At 43.3% G+C, this 19,538-nt stretch overlaps 1 protein-coding gene across 1 annotated transcript in view; it reads left to right on the top strand.

Annotated features, from left to right (window-relative positions):
• ZC3H7A (zinc finger CCCH-type containing 7A) overlaps positions 1-19,538 on the top strand; it is a 183,835-nt gene that overhangs the window by 74,875 nt on the left and 89,422 nt on the right. The window contains exons 12-15 of the mRNA XM_082262312.1: positions 4,237-4,429; positions 4,779-4,940; positions 13,856-14,052; positions 17,860-17,960. Of these exons, the coding sequence (XP_082118438.1) occupies positions 4,237-4,429; positions 4,779-4,940; positions 13,856-14,052; positions 17,860-17,960 (653 nt within the window). The remainder of the gene's footprint in view (positions 1-4,236; positions 4,430-4,778; positions 4,941-13,855; positions 14,053-17,859; positions 17,961-19,538) is intronic.

The following is a 19,538-nucleotide window of genomic DNA, read 5'->3' as shown; positions in this document are numbered from 1 at the left end:
TCCTGTTTTTATCTGGTTGACTGTGTTTAGTCTTGTTGGGAATTATACGTATTGCTGTGTTTTTCCCACCCCTCATGTTGATAATGTTTTGGGACATCCCAATGGTCTAGGAGACAAGGAGCTGTGTCCATCAGTGAACGAAAGAGAAAACTGGATTTTTATCTTAAAGTAAAATCCTTTTCTCTGAGGTTCACTGATGGACACAGCACCTGCCCCTCTGTTGGGTCAAGTTATGTATTCTTCTGACACTGCTTGTTACAAACTGAAGTCCTATAGCAGGAAGTGATGGTATACCCCCTGGGACTGCCTCAGGGGCGTAGCCAAAATTGTTTCCACGTAGTCCTACTTGTGAAGAGAGAGCAGCATATACTGTAAGCCCAATGGTCTAGAAGACATGGAGCTGTGTCCGTCAGTGAACCTGAGAGAAAAGGATTTTACAGTACAGTGCTCACTTTGAATGTACAAGGTCTTATCATTCCACAAAAGCGTACTAAAGCTTCTCATTCCTTGGCATCTAAGAAAGCACACATAATGTCTCCAGGAAACCCATTTTACTACAACATCAACTCCTAAATACTATGGCTTGGTATATACTCAGGTTTTCACAGCTTTGGCTAAGACCAAGCAATGGGGGGTATTAGTGGCTTTCCACCATATAACACTTTTTTCCCTCCTGGCAGAGATCAAAGACCCTGAAGGGCTGTATCTCGTACTCACAGGATATCTACTTGACTCTCCAATTACAGTTGTTTCTTACTAGTCCCCAAACAAAACTCCGTCCTCTTTTCTTATACATCAATTTCATGTGATTGAAGCTCATAAATTAGGCACCCTTTTAAAATGTGGAGATTTAAACCAAGTCCTTTATCCATACTTGGATAAATCCCCCACCCCTATTGCCTCTGGTCCTGGGAGACGTCCATTTCAACAACTATTCCAGCAATACTCCTTAATAGATTCTTGACAAGAGACAAACCCCACGAAATGCCAATATACCTTTTATTGCGTTACAACAAAAACAGGAAGTTAAATTCAGTTCTTCTCACGTGCTTTTCCAGTCAAACCCTACCCCTGCAACTAGATTACAACTCCATAAAGTACAGCTTGACCTTGAAATATTTTTATCTGACTGCTGATAAAATCTTCAGTAAATTTAGACACACGTTCTATCTTAAAGCTAATAAACCTGATATACTTCTATCCCATACCCTAAAAACCTACCCTAAATACGTACACTACCGTACTCTAAATCGCCCTCCTAAACCGATTAGATTGAAATTATCCCGAGATACATATTCTAGTAACTCTGTAAAGATTATCCATACTTTCCAGAAACACCTTGCCTCCCTATATAAAATGGAAGGCCCTTTAGACCAGACAGCGGCAGACTCCTTTTTTTTTTTTTCTTAAATAACACTACCAGCTATACCTTCGACTTACCGGGACGATCTTGAAAACCCCATTACCACTAATGAAAACCTATTGGCTATTAAAGCTCTCAAGCCAAATAAACGGCAAGGTCCTGATGGTTTTTCACCCATATATTACAAGAAATGTGCACATATTTTGGCTCCGTTATTGACTAATGCATTTTACTCTCTTCTTAATGGACATTCTTTTTGGCCTGAGACTTTGACGGCAATAATTTCAAGGATTCCTAAACCTCGTTCTGATGACTCATCTTGGCCCAACTATAGACCTATTTCATTGCTCAATCTTGACATCAAGCTCTTAGGGAAAGTTTTAGCAACCCAACTAAATACAGTAATAGACTCCTTAATCCATAGAGATCAAGTCGGTTTTATACCATTACGTCAAGCTGGAGATAACGTATGTAGGGCCACTCTGTTACTAGATGCTGCTAAAGCACAAAAAATTCCCCTCTGCTAATTGTCCCTAGATAACAAAAAAGTCTTTGATATGGTATCATGGTCTTATCTATGCTATGTTCTGCAGCGTTGGGGATTTGGTCCCCACTTCCTTAGCTGGATCTCATCATTATACAATAAGCCGAGAGTTTATGTCAAATATGCAAATGGGTTGCGCCCATCAGACCAAAAAAAACGTACTAACCCAATCACCAAGCATCTTATTGCTCTTTGGGACAAATTTAAATTAACACACGGCCTACATTCCCCCCATGTGCCACTTCAATCATTTCTCAAAAACCCTTTTTTTATCCTGCCTGGATCTCCCCTACATCCTTTTCGAGCATGGTCTGCTTCTGATCTAACTAGATTCTGCGAATTGACGTCTCCCACCTCAATCAAATCATTCCCCATTTTATGCAAACATCATGGACTTCCGAAATCAGAACTCTTTCGATACCTTCAAATAAAAAATGTTTTCATACTATATATTCCAGACGGAGTTAGACTTGATAATCTATCCCGTTTTGAAGGCTTATGTAAATGTGATCCCCACACAAAAGGACTGGTTTTGACTCCCTATGCCCAACTTATTGCCAAACCTGATGCTTAATCACCTATCTATGTAGCAAAATGGGAGTCTGACTTTGGGCTTATGTTGGAAACAACTGATTAGAATGAGACATGGGATGCAACAAAATCATCCTAGCAAAATACAGTTGCATTAGAAACAAATTTATAAAGTACTCACACTATGGTATTTGGTCCTGCCAAGATTGCAAAATTTACCCTCAGTTACCCTGCATCTTGCTTCTGAGGTTGTACTGCCTTTGGGTCACATTCACATATTTGGTAGGATTGCCTGGTAGTTAAAAAATATTCTGGAAGGAAATATTCCATATGCTTTCTACATTGTTTGAGGACCCCATCCCTTCTGACATCTTTGTAGCACTTCTAAATTTAAGACCGGCTAATCTCACCTGATCCCACTTTAAACTCCTTCTGCAAGTCACTACAGCTGCGAAACAGACCATCGCCAAAGCCTGGAAATCCCCAACGCTGATAATGGCTGAAACCAAACATAGAGTTAAAGAAACTATGATCCATGCCAAAGTAGAAGCCATCACTCGTTACAAACTGTGCAACTTTGAGAAAATTTGGCGCCCTTGGGTCACACATTATTTACACTCCAACTATGATGAATCCTTATTGATGCCTTGGTGACGTGTTTTTACATTCAAGCTTCTTCTTCATTCGAGCTTTAGTATGTATATTAAATGCAGGAAGTCGCACATTACCCCGGGGAATATCTTTAACCTGATCCCTATTCTTTCATTCTTCCCATGTGGTTCGGGTAGTAACATTTAAACCTATGTTCTCTATACTTTTGTAACATTATATTGATATGCTTTAAAAAGCCCCACATCTTAGTCGGTTATGATATACTCGATTTTTGATCCTTTCTAGATAATTTCAAAGACGAATTTTCATATTTGCTATACCTATTTTTGAACTACATGGTATTCATTATATTACTTTGTATCTGTAACTATCTTTATACCCGTACTTTATGATGTTACTTTTTTATTAGTGTATCTGAACCTCCCTGTATAAAATGTTAAAACTCTATTAAAGAAATTTGAAAAGAAGAGTCAGTTTAGTAAATACTCAATTGTATGATCTTGACATGGAGAGGATCGGGAAAAGAATGGCATAACTAACGAAGGATGAAAGATATTGGAACGGAAGGAAGAGGAAATCTTCCGAAGGGGAACTTTTCTGGTGACAGCTTTCACATTCTGTTGTGTCTCAAGGACATGTTGTAAAGGGTAATCTGTCCAAGAGTACACACTATTTATTTATTATGGGTACTTATATAGGGCCATCATTTTATGCAGGGCTGTACACATATACATCAGTCATCATAACTCATAAGTCCCTGCCTTCAAGAAGCTTACAATCTAACTAACTCACATTCATACATACACATACTAGGGCCAATTTAGACAGGAGCCAAATAACCTTACCAGTGTGTCTTTGGAGTACCTGGAGGAAACCCACGCAGGCACAGAGAGACAATGCAAACTCTGTGCAGGTAGTGCCATGGTTGGGATTTGAATCAACAAACCAACTGCTGCTAGGCGGAAGTGAGAGCCACTGTACACACAAACCAAAATAAACCTTTACCAAATCAGAAAAAAACGACTTTCAGCTTTATTAACGTGAAAGGGGCCCTAAGAGAGCTTAGCTAGAAGTCGGACAACAATAATTTAAAGGCAATATATGAAATTAGATGAAAATTTAGTCAAATGCACACAAAATTTCTTGCACTGTATTCATAGATATCTTGCTTTCTAACTTTATGCAGGTTAATGATTCAGCATACTTTCTCCAAACTGAGAGCTCTATAGATGTTTCAGCACCTCATCAGAAAGTACCTTTTTCGGAAAGCTTTGTTAATGGAGGGCCAGTGTCAAGTATGAGCCTCCTGAAAATGGTGAACCCCTTAGAAGATACACATGAGTTCAGGCAAGCCTGTCAGCTGTGTTTCACCAAAGCAGGTATAATATCTGTCTTTTTTTTTTTTTTTTTTTTTACAAGATCACCACAAGTCCTTTGGAAAAAGTAAGTCCTATGCACTGAATGTCAATGTTTGCTTTGGCTAGTACATTTTACTTCAATGGTTTTCAACATCCCCAGCCATCCTCTGGCTATCAGATATGCATACCTCTGTAAAATATAATTTAGCAATTATTTAACTCTTGCTGTTGATTTATTTGATATTATTGTATATGAAAAAATCTGCATTAAAATAATCTTGCTAAATAACCTTTTTAATTTACTTAGGTATAATGAATGTATTTTTTTTTTCAATACTGTTTCCTAATTTTATGTTTTACAACCATTTAGGATCGAAAATTCAAAGCTACAATTACCAAGCAAAACTTGAACATATTTGCAAGAAGGACATTTTTATTGGTCGAATGAAAAACTCTACAGATGAATCATGGAAAAGAATAAGACCGAGACCAACAAAGAATCAATATGCTGGTCAATACTACATTTGTAAAGGTATCCTTTATTTTATGTTTATTTTTAAACAAGCTTGTGTAAATCTTTGTCTATTGTACAAGAAATGTTGCGTTGTTTTTCCGTAACCAGTTCAAACCTGCATCATATATATTATGTTGTAATGTCACCAGAGTAGTTTTTTTCTTTGCAGCGAAAAGTACATTTGATATTGTTATACTAGCTGTAAACAGTAGGATGTTTAATCAAGAACCAAAGATTTAAAGTGGTTGTAAAGGCTCAAGATTTTCTTACCTTCATGCATGCATTGTGAGCGGTCAGCAGGTAGTTTACCTGCTGCCACCCAGCCACAGAACGTTTACTGCAGCAGGGAGGCACGGACAGGCTGCATGACGTACATGTACATTAGCCAGCCAAGGTGCGCATGCCTACCACTTCTGAAATATAGCAGATTGCGCCTCCAGGTACTGGGCCGTCTTGTGCCGCCGGGGGATCATGATCGCTACCCGCAAAATATCGACAAAGCTGTTATGAATTAATTTTAATCATAACAGCTATGATTTCTATAGTAATGCTGTGATTGGCCCACAGATATCACATGGTACTTGGGGCAATCACAGCATCCTGTACTCATGTGATAGCTGTGGGTAAATCACAGCACACAATAGTAATCACAGCTGTTATGAATGTAACTCATTCATGACCATTCAAAACATTGCTGTTACAGTGATCATCATTAGGTTTTAAAAAAAAAAATCCCTGAACCATCCAGAGTAGTACAGTGTCACTATGGTTTCTGATGAAAGTATGTAAAAAAAGAAAAAAACTTTTTAAAAAAGAACAAAAGGTAAACATTTTTTAAATAAAATATTACCTAATTTTTTTTAACATACTGACACAAATCAGTATCCCTGATCACTGCCACGCTGGTCATAGGATGCACTGGTGACAGTATGTTAAAACATATTTGAAAAAAAAAAATACAACATAAAACTTGCCATGCCTCTTACTAAATACCTCAGACTGTCTGCTTTCCAAAAAGGGGTCATTTACACTGTCCTGACATTTTAAGGGCCTCAGGAAATTATGCCATCAGTCCATCAAGATTGATCCGTTTTAAAATATACATATCATAGATTGTTTATACTATAACTTTCACACAAACCAATTATTATACACTTTTACCATAAAAAGGGATTTTTTTTTATCAAATGCATGTAGCAGAAAACAAGTATCATTTCTATTCTAAATTTTCAAGGGTTTTTTTTGTTTATATAGCAAAAAATGAAAAACCCAGTGGTGATCAAATCCCACCAAAAGAAAGCTCTATTTGTGTGATAAAATTATATATTTATATTTCATTTGTGTACACTGTTGCAAATAGCACAGTGCTGATTAGCAAAAAAAAAAAAGCCTGTTCATGAAGGGGGTAAACCTCTCCACAGGTCAAGTGGTTAAATCAGATTTTATTTTGCAATGTCTTTTCAGACAGCCCAGCTCACCCTGATCCCCCTTCTAAGCAGTGACTTTGTAGCCTATCAACATTCTGATCTTTAAAGGCTTAGTTTACCACTTGCTATGTAAAGGTTGCCTATATAGCTATAAAGCACTGCGCAGAATGGTGAACTGTTGTTTCATTCCAACCATTTGGACCCTGCAAAGTGGCTAGTTCCAGTTTTCAAATTTAAAAAGCTACACTTTCCTTTCCCCTATCCGTACCTCTATCAAAAAGAACAGATAAGAATCTTCTGTCAGTGTCTTCCTGTTTCCCATGATGCATAGAGGCCGTTCTCTCCATTTCCCTGTCCAAGCTCTGCAGCTCTCAGTCCCGCCCCCAGAGCAGTGGTAGGAGTAGAGCTCTTCACCAGCAGGACAGTATGTGATCCTGTGTATGCCTTCTTCCCCATGATTAGAACTGTACTTCATAGTTTAATACACAGAGTGTATACCGTCACTACAAAGTGCAAAGGTGATCTGTGCTTTTTACTAATAGGCAAACACATTTGCTCTTTGTGGCAGCTGCTGCTCTGGACTGACACTGAGGAGGAATAGCCAAGATTGTTCTGAATGGTACAAGGCTACTTGTATATGAATAGTGCTGTGTGCAGACTCGCTGCTACTAGATTAAACTGACAGGCAAGAGTGTTTGTAAACGTATTACCCCTTCCTGGCATCTATATCTGTTACAAAGGGTTTGTAACCTGATTGCTGTATTGTCAGCATTTATGTAAATCTGTGTTTTGGGAGATCCTTCCATTACCCTATCTGTATTTTGAGCTGAGATTAAACTGACAGGCAAAAGTGTTTGTGATCTTGTTACCCCTCATGCTCTCATTCTCTTCCTAGCTTGCTCTCGCTCTCTATTACTCTTTCTTGCTTTCTCTCTCTCTTTCACTCTATCTCATGCTTTCTCTTTCTCACACTCGAACTCTCCCTCACTTGCGTGCTCTCCCTTTCTCACACACACACTTTCCCTCTCTTTCTTGCTTGTTCTCTCTCTCGCACTCTCTTTCTCATGCTCTCTCGCTCTCTTTCTTGCTCTCTCTTTCACTCTCTTTCTTGCTTTCCCTCTCACTCTTCCTTGCTTGCTCTCTCTGTCTCACTCTGTCTTGCTCTCTCGCTCTTTCTTGCTTGCTCCCTCTGTCTCACCCTCCCTTGCTTTCTCTCTCTTGCTCCTACTTTCTTGCTCTCTCTTTTTTGCTCACGCACTCTCTCACGCTCTCTTGCTCTCTTTCTCGCTCTCTTACTCACGCTACTGCTCTCTCACTCACTCACTCTCTCGATCATTCTCTCTCTTTCTTGCTCTCTTTTTCTGTTGATCTCTCTCGCGCTCTCTTTTTCTCTTCCACTTTCTCTCTCTCTCCCCTTACTTTTGAATGACACCCTCATGTGTGTGTTTTTATTACCTGCAACTCACCATCTTACTCTTGTTATTATAAGACCACTTATTTTTGTTATTATAAGATACCAGTTAGACAGAATGTGTACATCTCGTACAGCTTATCCTCCCCTCAGTCACAGCAGTGTGGAGCTCACATGGGAGCAGAGAAATGCTAGCTCACGTGCCAGGCCAGCCCCTTCTGTACAGGCACACAGAGAATGCAATGAATAATGGGAATCGTAGTCCCCTTTTAGGTGAGTGAACTACATTCCCAGATGGGTTGAGCGGCCGGAAACTGGCCTTGAGTACTATCAAGGGTTAGGAGTCGGCCTTAGCAGTCTTCTTTCAAAGGCCCTTGGCCACATACTCCTTGGTGCGTACTTTTCTTCAGGGAGTTAGGCACTTGACCCCTCCAGTGCGGTCTCTGTTGCTACCTTGGCACCTTTGGTGCTCTGAGTCATCAAAAGCCTCCTTCTGAGAATCTTCTGGAGATTCCCCTGCTTACACTGTCCCAGAAGGTGGCTTTTTTTGTGGCTTTAATCTCTGTGTGCAGGGTGTCGGAATTGGCTGCGTTACTCAGTCCACCTTACTTGGTGGTTCACAGTGATGAGGTGGTTCTGTGCAGCTGTCCTTAGTTCCTTCCTCAGGCTGTCTCTGATTTCCATTTGAATGAAGACGTGTTGCCTTCCCTGTGTCCAAAAACATCCAAAAGAAATTGCTTTGCATGCCTTGGATGTGTTCTGGGAAATTAGGGTGTACGTGGCAGCTACAGAGTCTTTTAGGAAGTCAGACCCACTATTTGGGCTCACGGATGGGACTCGAAAGGGTTGTCTGCTTCCTCTGCGACCCTTTCCAGATTGATCAGGCAGACAGTGATTCAGGTCTATTCCATCAGGGATCAGGTTTCTTCTTCCCCTTTAAAGGCGCACTCTACTTGGACGCTCAGTGCCTCCTGGGTCTTCATCTTCAGGCGCCAGTGAGGCAGGTTTGGAAAGCAGCTACCTGGTCGTCGGCGCACACTTTCACAAAGTTCTAGAAAGTGGATGTGTTGCCATCTGCGGATGCTTCTTTTGGCTGCAAAGTTTTGCAGGCTGCTGTTTAGAGGACCTGGTCCTCTTTAAGTGTGTATTGTTCTTTTCAAGTGGGCTCCAGTTGTTTTGGTTGAGCTCCTATTTACCTGGTTGGCTATAGTTTTGTCTTGGGAATTTATTTTTCGCTGTTCCCACCCCTCATGTTTAACACTGCTTTGGGACGTCCCAATGGTTAAGAAGATTAGGAGCTGTGTCCGTCAATGAATGAAAGAGAAAATGGGATTTTTGACTTACCGTAAAATCCATTTCTTGTTCATTGACACAGCTCCCACCCCTATGTGGAGTTGTAATTCTTCTGACACTGCTTGTAACAAAACGGAGTACCTATAGCAGGGGGGAAGTTGCCAGGACCACAGATCCCAGCAAGGAACTAGGTCCTTACCCCTGTCTAGGCAAAAAACAAAACTGAGTACCTATAGCAGATAGAGGGAGTATACCCCCTGAGACTGCCTATAGGCATAGCCAGACTTTCTCTATCGCTCATTGACAGACGTAGTCTTCTTGATTCTCAAGAGCTGGGTTATGTTGTCTCCGCAGGAGTAGGACTAGGCAGAATGACAAAAACGTTCTGGCTCCACCCTAGGGGGCAGTCCCTGAGGGTATATCCTCCCTCTCTCTGCTACAGGGAATCAGTTTTTTCTGTCTAGTCAGGAGTAAGGACCTAAGTTCCTTGCTGGGATCTTTTGGTCCTGGCAAGACTTTTTTTCTTTAAGAAAAAGACATTTTTTAGGTAGTTTTCTCCAGTGTTTTTTTCCTGTGAGATCTTCAAGCAAAAATGCCGGACTGGGCGACACTTGTGGTCACCCCAGCCGGCCTACGAGCGCGTGCAGACCAGGCATTGCGCTTGGTCGGCCGCGACATATTCAAGTAAGTATGCGGGGCCGGGCGACGGGCTGGATGTGAGATCCAGTGGTCACCCCGGTTTCTGCCTAAAAGCGCGTGCAGACCAGTGCGCTGAGTCGGCCGCGACGGAGTCCCAGTAAAGGGACTGACTTTGCGAGTTAAAAGCTCGCTTGGACGCCAGGACCAGAGAGTCGAGGCGTCCACAAACCCCCACCTCGGTGGAGAGGGTATTATGAAGAGAGGGTGCCTGTCGGTTCGGTATGGTGAGTAAAACGTTCCCTTTTTTCCTCATTTATGAGGTAGTATATATTATGGGCCCCTCCAGATTATGGTCAGTATATATCTGACACTTACTAGTCCCCCTTGTAATACAGCATGTGTTTGAGCAGTCCAGTTGTTACTGTCCAACAGCTGGTCTTCCCTTCGGACTTGCATGAGGGTTCTGGGGTTGATGGTGGCTTCATTCGAAGCAGTCCCATTTGCCCAGTCCCATACCCGAATTCTTCAGCAAGAGATTCTCCTCAGATGGAATCGGAATCCGGAATCCCTGGACAATCAGATACGATTGAGCAAACAGACCAGAGAGTCTCTGGTTTGGTGGCTTCGGTCTCCAATGCTCAGCCAGGGAAAGTCATTTCTGCCAATATATTGGACGATAGTGACCACGGATGCCAGTCTATCCGGATGGGGAGGAATTCTCGGTCAATTATCTGCCCAGGGACTTTGGTCCCCGGAAGAATCCAGATTACCGATAAATGTATTGGAACTGAGAGCGATCAGACTTTGTCTGATTCACTGGACCGAGCAGCTCCAGGGCAGCCCGGTTCGGATCCAGTCGGACAATGCCACGGCCGTGGATTATGTCAATCACCAGGGGGGCACCAAGAGTGTCCGAGCGGCCAAAGAAGTGGCTTGCATTCTTCGCTGGGCGGAACGATTTGTTCCAGCAATCTCTGCGGTGTTCATTCCGGGGGTGGAAAATTGGCAGGCAGATTATCTCAGCCGTCAGACCCTGGATCAGGGGGAATGGTCCCTCCATCCAGACGTTTTCCACCAGTTGTGCCTACGGTGGGGCACCCCGGATGTGGATCTGTTGGCATCACGATTCAACAGGAAAGTTCAGAGATTCGTGGCTCGCTCCCGCGATCCTCTAGCAGAAACCGCAGACGCACTGATCGCCCCGTGGGGGCAATACCAGCTAATATATGCCTTCCCTCCTCTCGCGTTACTGCCAAGACTTCTTCGCAGGGTAGAGGAGGAAGGAATCCCAGTAATCCTGGTAGCTCCGGACTGGCCTCGTCGAGCTTGGTACGCCGACATGGTCAGACTGGTGGCGGACGTCCCGTGGAGACTTCCTCTCAGAGAGGATCTACTGTCTCAGGGACCGATCCTCCATCCTGCTTTACGATCGCTGGCTTTAACGGCCTGGCTATTGAGACCCAGTGCTGAAGGACAAAGGTTTGTCAGCTTCAGTTATTCCTACTCTAGTTGAAGCAAGGAAAGCGACTTCCAGAAAGATTTATCATCGCACATGGAAGTCCTACATTGCATGGTGTGAACCTTTGGGGTTCCGTCCTCGGTCTTATTCGATTAGTCGAATATTGGCTTTTCTGCAACAAGGGGTTGAGCAGAAACTGGCCTTGAGTACTATCAAGGGTCAGGTCTCAGCATTAGCCATCTTCTTTCAGAAGCCTTTGGCTACTCATTCCTTGGTGCGGAATTTCATCCAGGGGGTGCGACATCTGGCTCCGCCAGTGCACGCGCCGTTACCCCCCTGGGATCTTAATTTAGTGTTGTCGGTTCTTCAGAAACCTCCCTTTGAAGATATTAGGGAGATTCCTCTACCCACGTTGTCCCAGAAGGTGGCCTTCTTGGTGGCTATTACTTCTGCACGCAGGGTGTCAGAACTGGCCGCATTATCTTGTCGTTCACCATATCTGGTGGTTCATAGAGATAAGGTGGTTCTTCGTCCGAATCCATCCTTCCTACCAAAAGTAGTTTCAGAATTTCATCTGAATGAAGAAATTGTATTACCTTCCCTGTGTCCTAAGCCCAGTCATCCTCGGGAATTTGCTTTGCACTCCTTGGATGTGGTCAGGGCGATCAGGGTATACTTGAAAACGACAGACTCGTTTCGCAAGACGGATTCACTTTTTGTGATCCCAGATGGACCCAAAAAGGGGTTGCCTGCATCTGCCGCGACCATTTCCAGATGGATCAGACAGACGGTAGTGCAGGCTTATTCTATTAAGGGTCGGGAGCCCCCGTTCCCTGTTAAGGCGCACTCCACTCGGGCACTTAGTGCGTCATGGGCCTTTCGCCATCAGGCGTCAGTGGTCCAGGTGTGCAAGGCGGCTACCTGGTCGTCGGTGCATACCTTCTCTAAACATTATAAAGTTGATGTAATGGCATCGTCTGATGCCTCATTTGGCCGCAAGGTTTTGCAGGCCGCAATTTGAGGAGACCAGTGGTCTACCTCGAGGGTTTTTTTCCGTTGGAAAATTTTTTCTTTAGTCTCATTCTTTGTTTATAATGAGCCTTTAAAACTTCTAGTTTGGCACCGGTTGGGCCTACTAGATTGGATTTGATTTTGTCAATCCCACCCCTCATTTGTGGCACTGCTTCTGGATGTCCCAGCTCTTGAGAATCAAGAAGACTACGTCTGTCAATGAGCGATAGAGAAAAATGGATTTTTGTAAGAACTTACCGTAAAATCCTTTTCTCTTAAGCTCATTGACAGACGTAGTACCCGCCCCTCTATCATTGAGTTGGGTTGGGTTAATTTCTCTGTACTGCTTTAAACAGAACTGATTCCCTGTAGCAGAGAGAGGGAGGATATACCCTCAGGGACTGCCCCCTAGGGTGGAGCCAGAACGTTTTTGTCATTCTGCCTAGTCCTACTCCTGCGGAGACAACATAACCCAGCTCTTGAGAATCAAGAAGACTACGTCTGTCAATGAGCTTAAGAGAAAAGGATTTTACGGTAAGTTCTTACAAAAATCCATTTTTTTCTGCCTAGTGTCCTACTCCTGTAGGGGGCAGTATAACCCAGTGGTTAAGAAGATCAGGAGCTGTGTCCATCAATGAACATTAGAGAGAAAAGGATTTTGCTTAAAAAAAATTTCTGTGCTTCTTCTGTAAACATTGAGGATGAGTTGTCACACAGTGTCTGCTGCTAGAGTCATCAGCTAATGCCGGTTTTAACCCTTTCACTGCCAAAGCTATTTTTGCATTATTTTTTTTTGCACACATGTGTAAAAAAAAAAAATTAGCCTGAAGATTACATAAAACCCCCAAACATTTTATATTTTCTGAAAGCAGACACCCTAGAAAATAAAATAGTGGTAGTTCCAATTTTTTTATGTCACCTGATAATACTGCAGGCTTGAAGCAGAGTTCCACCGAAAAGTGGAAGTTCCGCTTTTAGTACTCCTTATCCCCTTTGTAAGAGTACCATTTCAGATGACACCAAGCTTTGCAGTGGAATAACTTCTTTACAGAATGTCTCCAACTTACAAGCTGACCTCAATGCACTGTTTCATTGGGCAACTATGTGGCAAATGAGGTTTAATGTTGATAAATGTAAAGTTATACACTTGGGGGCTAAGAATATGCATGCATCATACATACTAGGCAGAGTAGAACTGGGGGAATCCATGGCGGAGAAGGATCTGGGTGTTCTGGTAGATCATAAGCTTAATAATAGCATGTGATGCCAAGCTGCGGTTTCCAAAGCAAGCAAAGTCCTTTCTTGTGTTAACAGAGGCATGGACTCCAGAGAGAGAGATAATTTTGCCCCCGTACAAATCATAAGTAAGACCTCATCTGGAATATGCAGTTCAGTTTTGGGCACCAGTTCTTAAAAAGGATATTGGGGAACTGGGGAAAGTGCAGAGAAGGGCAACCAAACTGATAAGAGGCATTGAGGATCTCAGCTAAGAGAAAAGATTAAGGTCTGCCGGGGATGTGAGCAATCGGGGGGTTGCGCTGTCAGTTTTACACATAATTGATTGTGCGTGAATCCCCCCCCCCCCCTGCTGGCAGCAAAAAGTTAGAGATTAAAGCTCATTTACCTAATACATATTTTTTACTTATTTGTTAGCTGTTTTAATTTTTGTATGTTAAAACATTATTTTTTTCAGATGTTGCTCAAGGCATGGAGTGCACATACTCAGGAAACTGTACGTTTGCATACTGCCAAGAAGAAATTGATGTGTGGGCTTTAGAGAGAAAAGGAACATTTTGTAGGGATACACTCTTTGGAGGCATCAGAAAAGTTAATTTTACAATCTCCCATCTACTGCAGGAGCACTCAGGATATTTTGTATTTCTTTGTGAGGTAATCTGTTCTTCTGGCATAGATATGTGCAGGGTTTGATAAACACTGGGTGCCGGGTGTCACTGTTGTGTGTGGAAAATAATGTAATCCGGTGTCAGATTACCCGGGACTTCAGCTATTTAGACAGCTTTGAACCCAAAATTGCTCAGTTAATCCTAAAACGAGGAGCTCAGTAAACTGGAGTTTAGCAATCTTCTCCCCTGCTCAGCATCCTGAAACTCTCGCAGATGAGTGCCCACTGAAGTGCAGTACTGCAGGGTTGTAGAAATGATTACTTCTACAAGAATTCTAGATGCTGCATAAAAAAAAAAAAAATGAAATTATCCAGCAGCCGTGGTTTTGTTTTCATCCTGTAACTATCCCGCTATAACACAACCACGACGATTTATGTGAAAGCGTTAGTCACTCAGATCACTTGATCTTTGACCATGCAGAGTGATTAAGTGATCAAGTCTCTGGGTCCTCTCAGCCCACCAATGTAGATTAGAGCAACCTCTGGAGAGTGCTGTGGCTGCAGGGAAAGGACCCAAATTAACGTTCTCCTGGCACAAGGAACTCCTTAGTAGGATGTTATTTTAATGTGGGAGTGGAACATTAAGGGTTAAAGTGGATCTCCAGCCACTAAAAAAAAGTAAAGAAGGGAATAGAGGGAGCAACCTTGTAATTGGAGAGGGGCCAGTAGCCTGACACTCCCAGAAGTGTCAGATTTAGAAGATTCTTTAACCACTTCAATACGGGGCCAATTCTGACACTTCTCACATACATGTAAAATCTACTTTTTTTGCTAGAAAATTACTTAGAACCAGGGCTTTTTTCAGCTGGAACTTGGTGGAACTGAGTTCCACCACCTCTGACTTGGGCCCTCTGCTCCGTGCTCATCACTATCACTAGTAAACAAAGATGTCCAGCTACTGTGTTTATCAGTGACAGCTTGTCTCCCAATGGCTCCCAAAGATCTGATCTCCTGAGCGGCTCCTACTGAGTGCAGGATGAGGAAAAGGGATATGAGGGGGCCTGGGGTGCAGTGCGGATTCCAAAACCCCAACTGGATGGTCTCCCTGCAAGTGACAGTGGCAGAGTCACATACAGTGTGTGGGGAGGTAAAAGAACTGGCTGGGTGCTTCAGCTTAATACAGCAACACAAGTAAGACATGTGGAAGTTGGTGGAGATTCTAAGGAGGGAGGGAGAAGATAGGGGAAGTGGAAGGGGGGTTGCATACAGAGGTCAGAGATGAACAGGGGTAAAAGTGAAATGTGGATAGGGGATGCAGAGGTAAACAGCTGTGGAAGAAGGCAAAGTGCACCCCTGAACTCTGCACTCTGTATGCAGAGCACCCCTGCACTCTGTGCAATGTATGTAACGCACCCCTGAACTCTCACTACACCAACCCCCCAACTCAGAACTCTTTGACTACACCATTTAATGCGGTTTGGAGTGTATGTGTGTGTGGTTTTGGAGGGCCGAGGTTAAGTTCCTGCACCTATTTTCTGAGAAAAAAAGCCCTGCTTAGAACCCCCCAACTTTATACATTTTTTTAAGCAGAGGCTCTAGAGGATAAAATGATGGGTATTGCAATTTTTTATGTCCCCCAGTTTTTCCGCAGCGGTTTTTTAAAGGCAATTTTTTTTTTTTTTAATTCACTTTAATGCATTAAAAACCATAATATATACCCCAATTGTTTTGTATAATATGAAAGATGATGTTACAACAAATAGAGCTTTCTTTTGGTGGTATTTCATTACCTATGCAGTTTTTTATTTTTTGAAAAAAAAAAAATATGTTCACATTCTGCTTTATAACATTCCCCAAAAAAAAAAAAATCGCAATAAGCGTATTTTGATTGAGTTATCGTGTCTACAAACTAGGGGAAAGATTTATGAAATTTTTATTTTTTGATTTTTTTTACTAGTACCGGCGGCAATCTGCGATTCTTAGTGGGACTGCCACATTGCGGCGGACAGATCAGACCCCTAACTGACATTTTTGACACTTTTTGGGGGGGCCAGTGAGATTACTACAGTAATCAGTGCTAAAATATGCACTGTTACTGTAATAATGACACTGACAGGGAAAGGGTTAACTTAGGGGGCGATAAAGGGTAATTGTGAGCCTATGGGAGTGTTTTCATACTGTGGGGGAGGGACTTGTGAAATGATGATAGAGACCTGTGATCTTATATAGAAGGATCACAGGCACTCTGTGATCATTTCAGAGAGACTACAACGGTCAGCTGTGTTTACAACAGCTGACCGTCCTCCTCTCTCAGCAGGGAGTGTTCGAGGGTGCCCGGCAGCATTGGCAGCCACCGGTCCCGTGGATCGGCATCCCCTGCACACGCTCGCCCCCTAGCACCACTCCCGCGACCGACATATCCATACGTTGTTTCACGCAGCCGAGCCAGCCTGCTGCAGTAAAACTGCGATGGGCGTGCGGTCTGCAAGTGGTTAAAGCAACGCAGTGCTATATCGCAAAAAATGGCCTTGTCAGAAAAGGGGGTAAAACCTTCCGGAATCGCTAAATAATTTATAATATTGAAAGCAAACTCAGATGTCCATCCATGTCTCCATGCTTTATTTTGCTAAAAAAACACTTTGAAAAACACCCTCTAGCATTACTGGCCATGGCCATCTTTTAGTAAGGGCAGATGATTCATGTAGCATTTACTTACTGGAATCCATCTCCCCTTAGCTCAGGCATGCCAACAGGAGGGTGTGCTTAGAAAACCCCTCCTCCCCTCCTGAAGACTCCTGGGATGTATGACATAATTTGCCTAGGCCTAGAAACCAGAAAGTAACTGAAAAAATATAAAAAAAACCTTAACTTTACCGTAATGCATTCTGTGTATTAAGGTGATGCAGCTCTCCTTCCAGCCCCCCCTTATGCTTACCTGAGCCCGATCTCCAACAAGCACTGTGCACAAGAGCAGTGTCTGTCTCTCTCTCCCCTCATTCAACAGAGAGGCAGAAACGGGAGCCATTGGTTTCTACAGCTGTCAATCACAGCCAGTAAGTGGGGGCGACACTGTGTGTGTCAATGGATAAAGATAGAGCTCCCACGAGTCGTACCCCCATAGAGGCTTGCAATGGGGGGCATTCAGCAGGGGGTAGGAGCTGAGAGCGCTGGCAGGTGACCTGAGAAAAGGAAGATCAGGGATGCTTTGTGCAAAACAATTGCACAGAGCATGTAAGTATTACATGTTTGTTATTTAAAAAAAAATAGGTTTACAATTTATTTTATTTATTACAGGTACTTGAATAGTGCTGTAAATTGCGCTGTGCCTTACATATATATTGTACATTCACATCAGTCCCTGCCCTCATGAAGCTTACAATCTAAGGTCCCTAACTCACATGCATACATGAACATACTAGGGTCAATTTAGACAGGAGCCAGTAAACGTAGCAGCATGTCTTTGGAGTGTGGAAGGAAACCGGAGTACCCAAAAGAAACCCATGCACGCACAGGGAGAGCATTTAAACTGTGCAGCCAATGCTGAGGTTGCGAATTGAACCAACGACCCTAGTGCTGCCAGGCAGAAGTGCTTATCACTTAGCCATTGTGTTGCCCAATCACGTTAAAACAAGTAAATATTATATACTTTCCTATCTATTTACTAATGCTAGCAGAAAAAGGAATAAAATTAGTCAATGTTGATTAAGAAAGTGGAGTTCCACTTTATGTATGATTTTCTTTGCGGTATAGCTTAGTCAGGAGCAGGATAGGACAGTATGAAATATGTTGTTTGCTGGCGGTCAAAGTCATTTTAAAGAGGATATGTTTAAAACAATTTGCTGCTTGTATTTCAGAAATGTTTTGACCACAAACCCAGAATGATTAGCCAGCGGAGTAAAGAAAATCCATTCACCTGCTCACATTCTGTATCTAAGCACAGTTTTGAAGAAAACAGGTATGTTTTCATTTTTTTTTTTTTTTATGATGTAGTTTTCATCGCTCTTTTACAGCACTGGTTTATTATTTTGCTTAATGTGAGATTTTAATGACCTGGAAATATTTAATATTCTTGTAGTGCTTCAGTTTTGATCTAGAAATTTTGAAGGTGTGATTACTTTTTTTGGTTGCTAAAGGATTAGTTCAGATCTTCAAAAAACATTGTATTTATATGGAGACTGTTTGCTTTTTTGAGTGACTTCTAATTGAATGTCAGCAGCTCTTTGCTTTTGAAAACAGGTGGTTTTCAGCAAACCAACAATGACTGATCCTGTAAAAAAAAAAAAAAAAAAGAGCATAGAGTACCTATTAGCTGGAAATGCAAATGTGGAATATTCCTAAGCAGTGTTTTATATTCACTAGACTAAAAAAAATAAAAAAAAATATTTTTCGTTCCTTGACGGACACATCTTCAGATCTTCATAACCCTTGGGTTATACTGCCCCCTACAGGAGTAGAACACTAGGCAGTCTGGCTACACCCATAGGCAATCCCAGGGGGTATACTCCCCCTCTGCTATAGGCACTCCGTTTTTGCCTGCCTAGTCAGGAGTAAGGACCTAGTTCCTTGCTGGGATCTTTGGTCTTGGCAATTTTTTCTTTTTTTGGATAGAAGTTTTTTTCTCCTGGATTTCTCCTGTGAGATCTACAATCAACTGCCAGACAGGGCGATGGGCTGGATAATCTGGATCCAGTGGGGACCCCAGTCTGGCAAGCGTGCGCGCAGACCTCAGCTCCACGCTAGGTTGGCCGCGACATAGCCCCACTGGACGGGGCTGGCCTGCGAGATAAACGCCTCCGAGGTCACATACGACCGGGTATCGGCCAGATGTGGCAGCGTTCCTCCTGGCCGACAGCACCCCAATTAGATGGAGAGGGGTTCTATCTGAAACAGTGCCAGCCTGGTTCCTGGTATGGTGAGTAGCTGTCGTCCCCCCCCCCCGGAGAGTTTTGGGGTGGACGTGGGCCCCTCCTTTGGACAGTCGAACCCCCGGGTTCCCCTCCTTCCCGTCAGGCACCCCCCGCATCTGTCCCCCATCCTACCCACCCCCTCCACATGTGGCTGTTTGGATGGTCTGATCCTGGGGTGAGGGCAGGGCGCATGCTTGAGGACTAGGAATCCCTCCTGGGTTCCTGGGAGCCTTGTGGTGCCGCCATTTTGTTGTAGCCTGTGTGTTTCTATACACGGCAGCCATGTTTGTGAAGTCTAGCGGCCATTTTGCGGTGGTTTGCCATTGAAAATAGCGGCGGCCATGACAGTGGAGCCCTTTCGGCGGTGATTTCGGCGGTGGGAGCCCCTCCTCGCCCCCTGGTGCTGACTCCTGGATTTTTTCACTTCCAGATCGCCACACGTGGAGTGCAGATTATCCTGGTGGCTGCTGGTGCCTGGTTCTGCTGGGTGGTGAGTCCGGTGGGGTTCTCTCTCTCTCTGCTGAGGATCGCTTGCTGCTTTGTGCCTGGTGATCAGGTGGTGCTGACAGCGTGGTGGGGGTTGTCCCTTGCAGTGTTTTACATTTTTTGTGGGGTCCCCCTGGTGA

This window comes from Pelophylax lessonae (assembly GCF_965119305.1).
Source record: "Pelophylax lessonae genome assembly, chromosome: 6".
NCBI lineage: Eukaryota > Metazoa > Chordata > Amphibia > Anura > Ranidae > Pelophylax > Pelophylax lessonae.
Note: the sequence above shows the minus strand (reverse complement) of the source record. Positions and strands in the feature narration are given on the sequence as shown.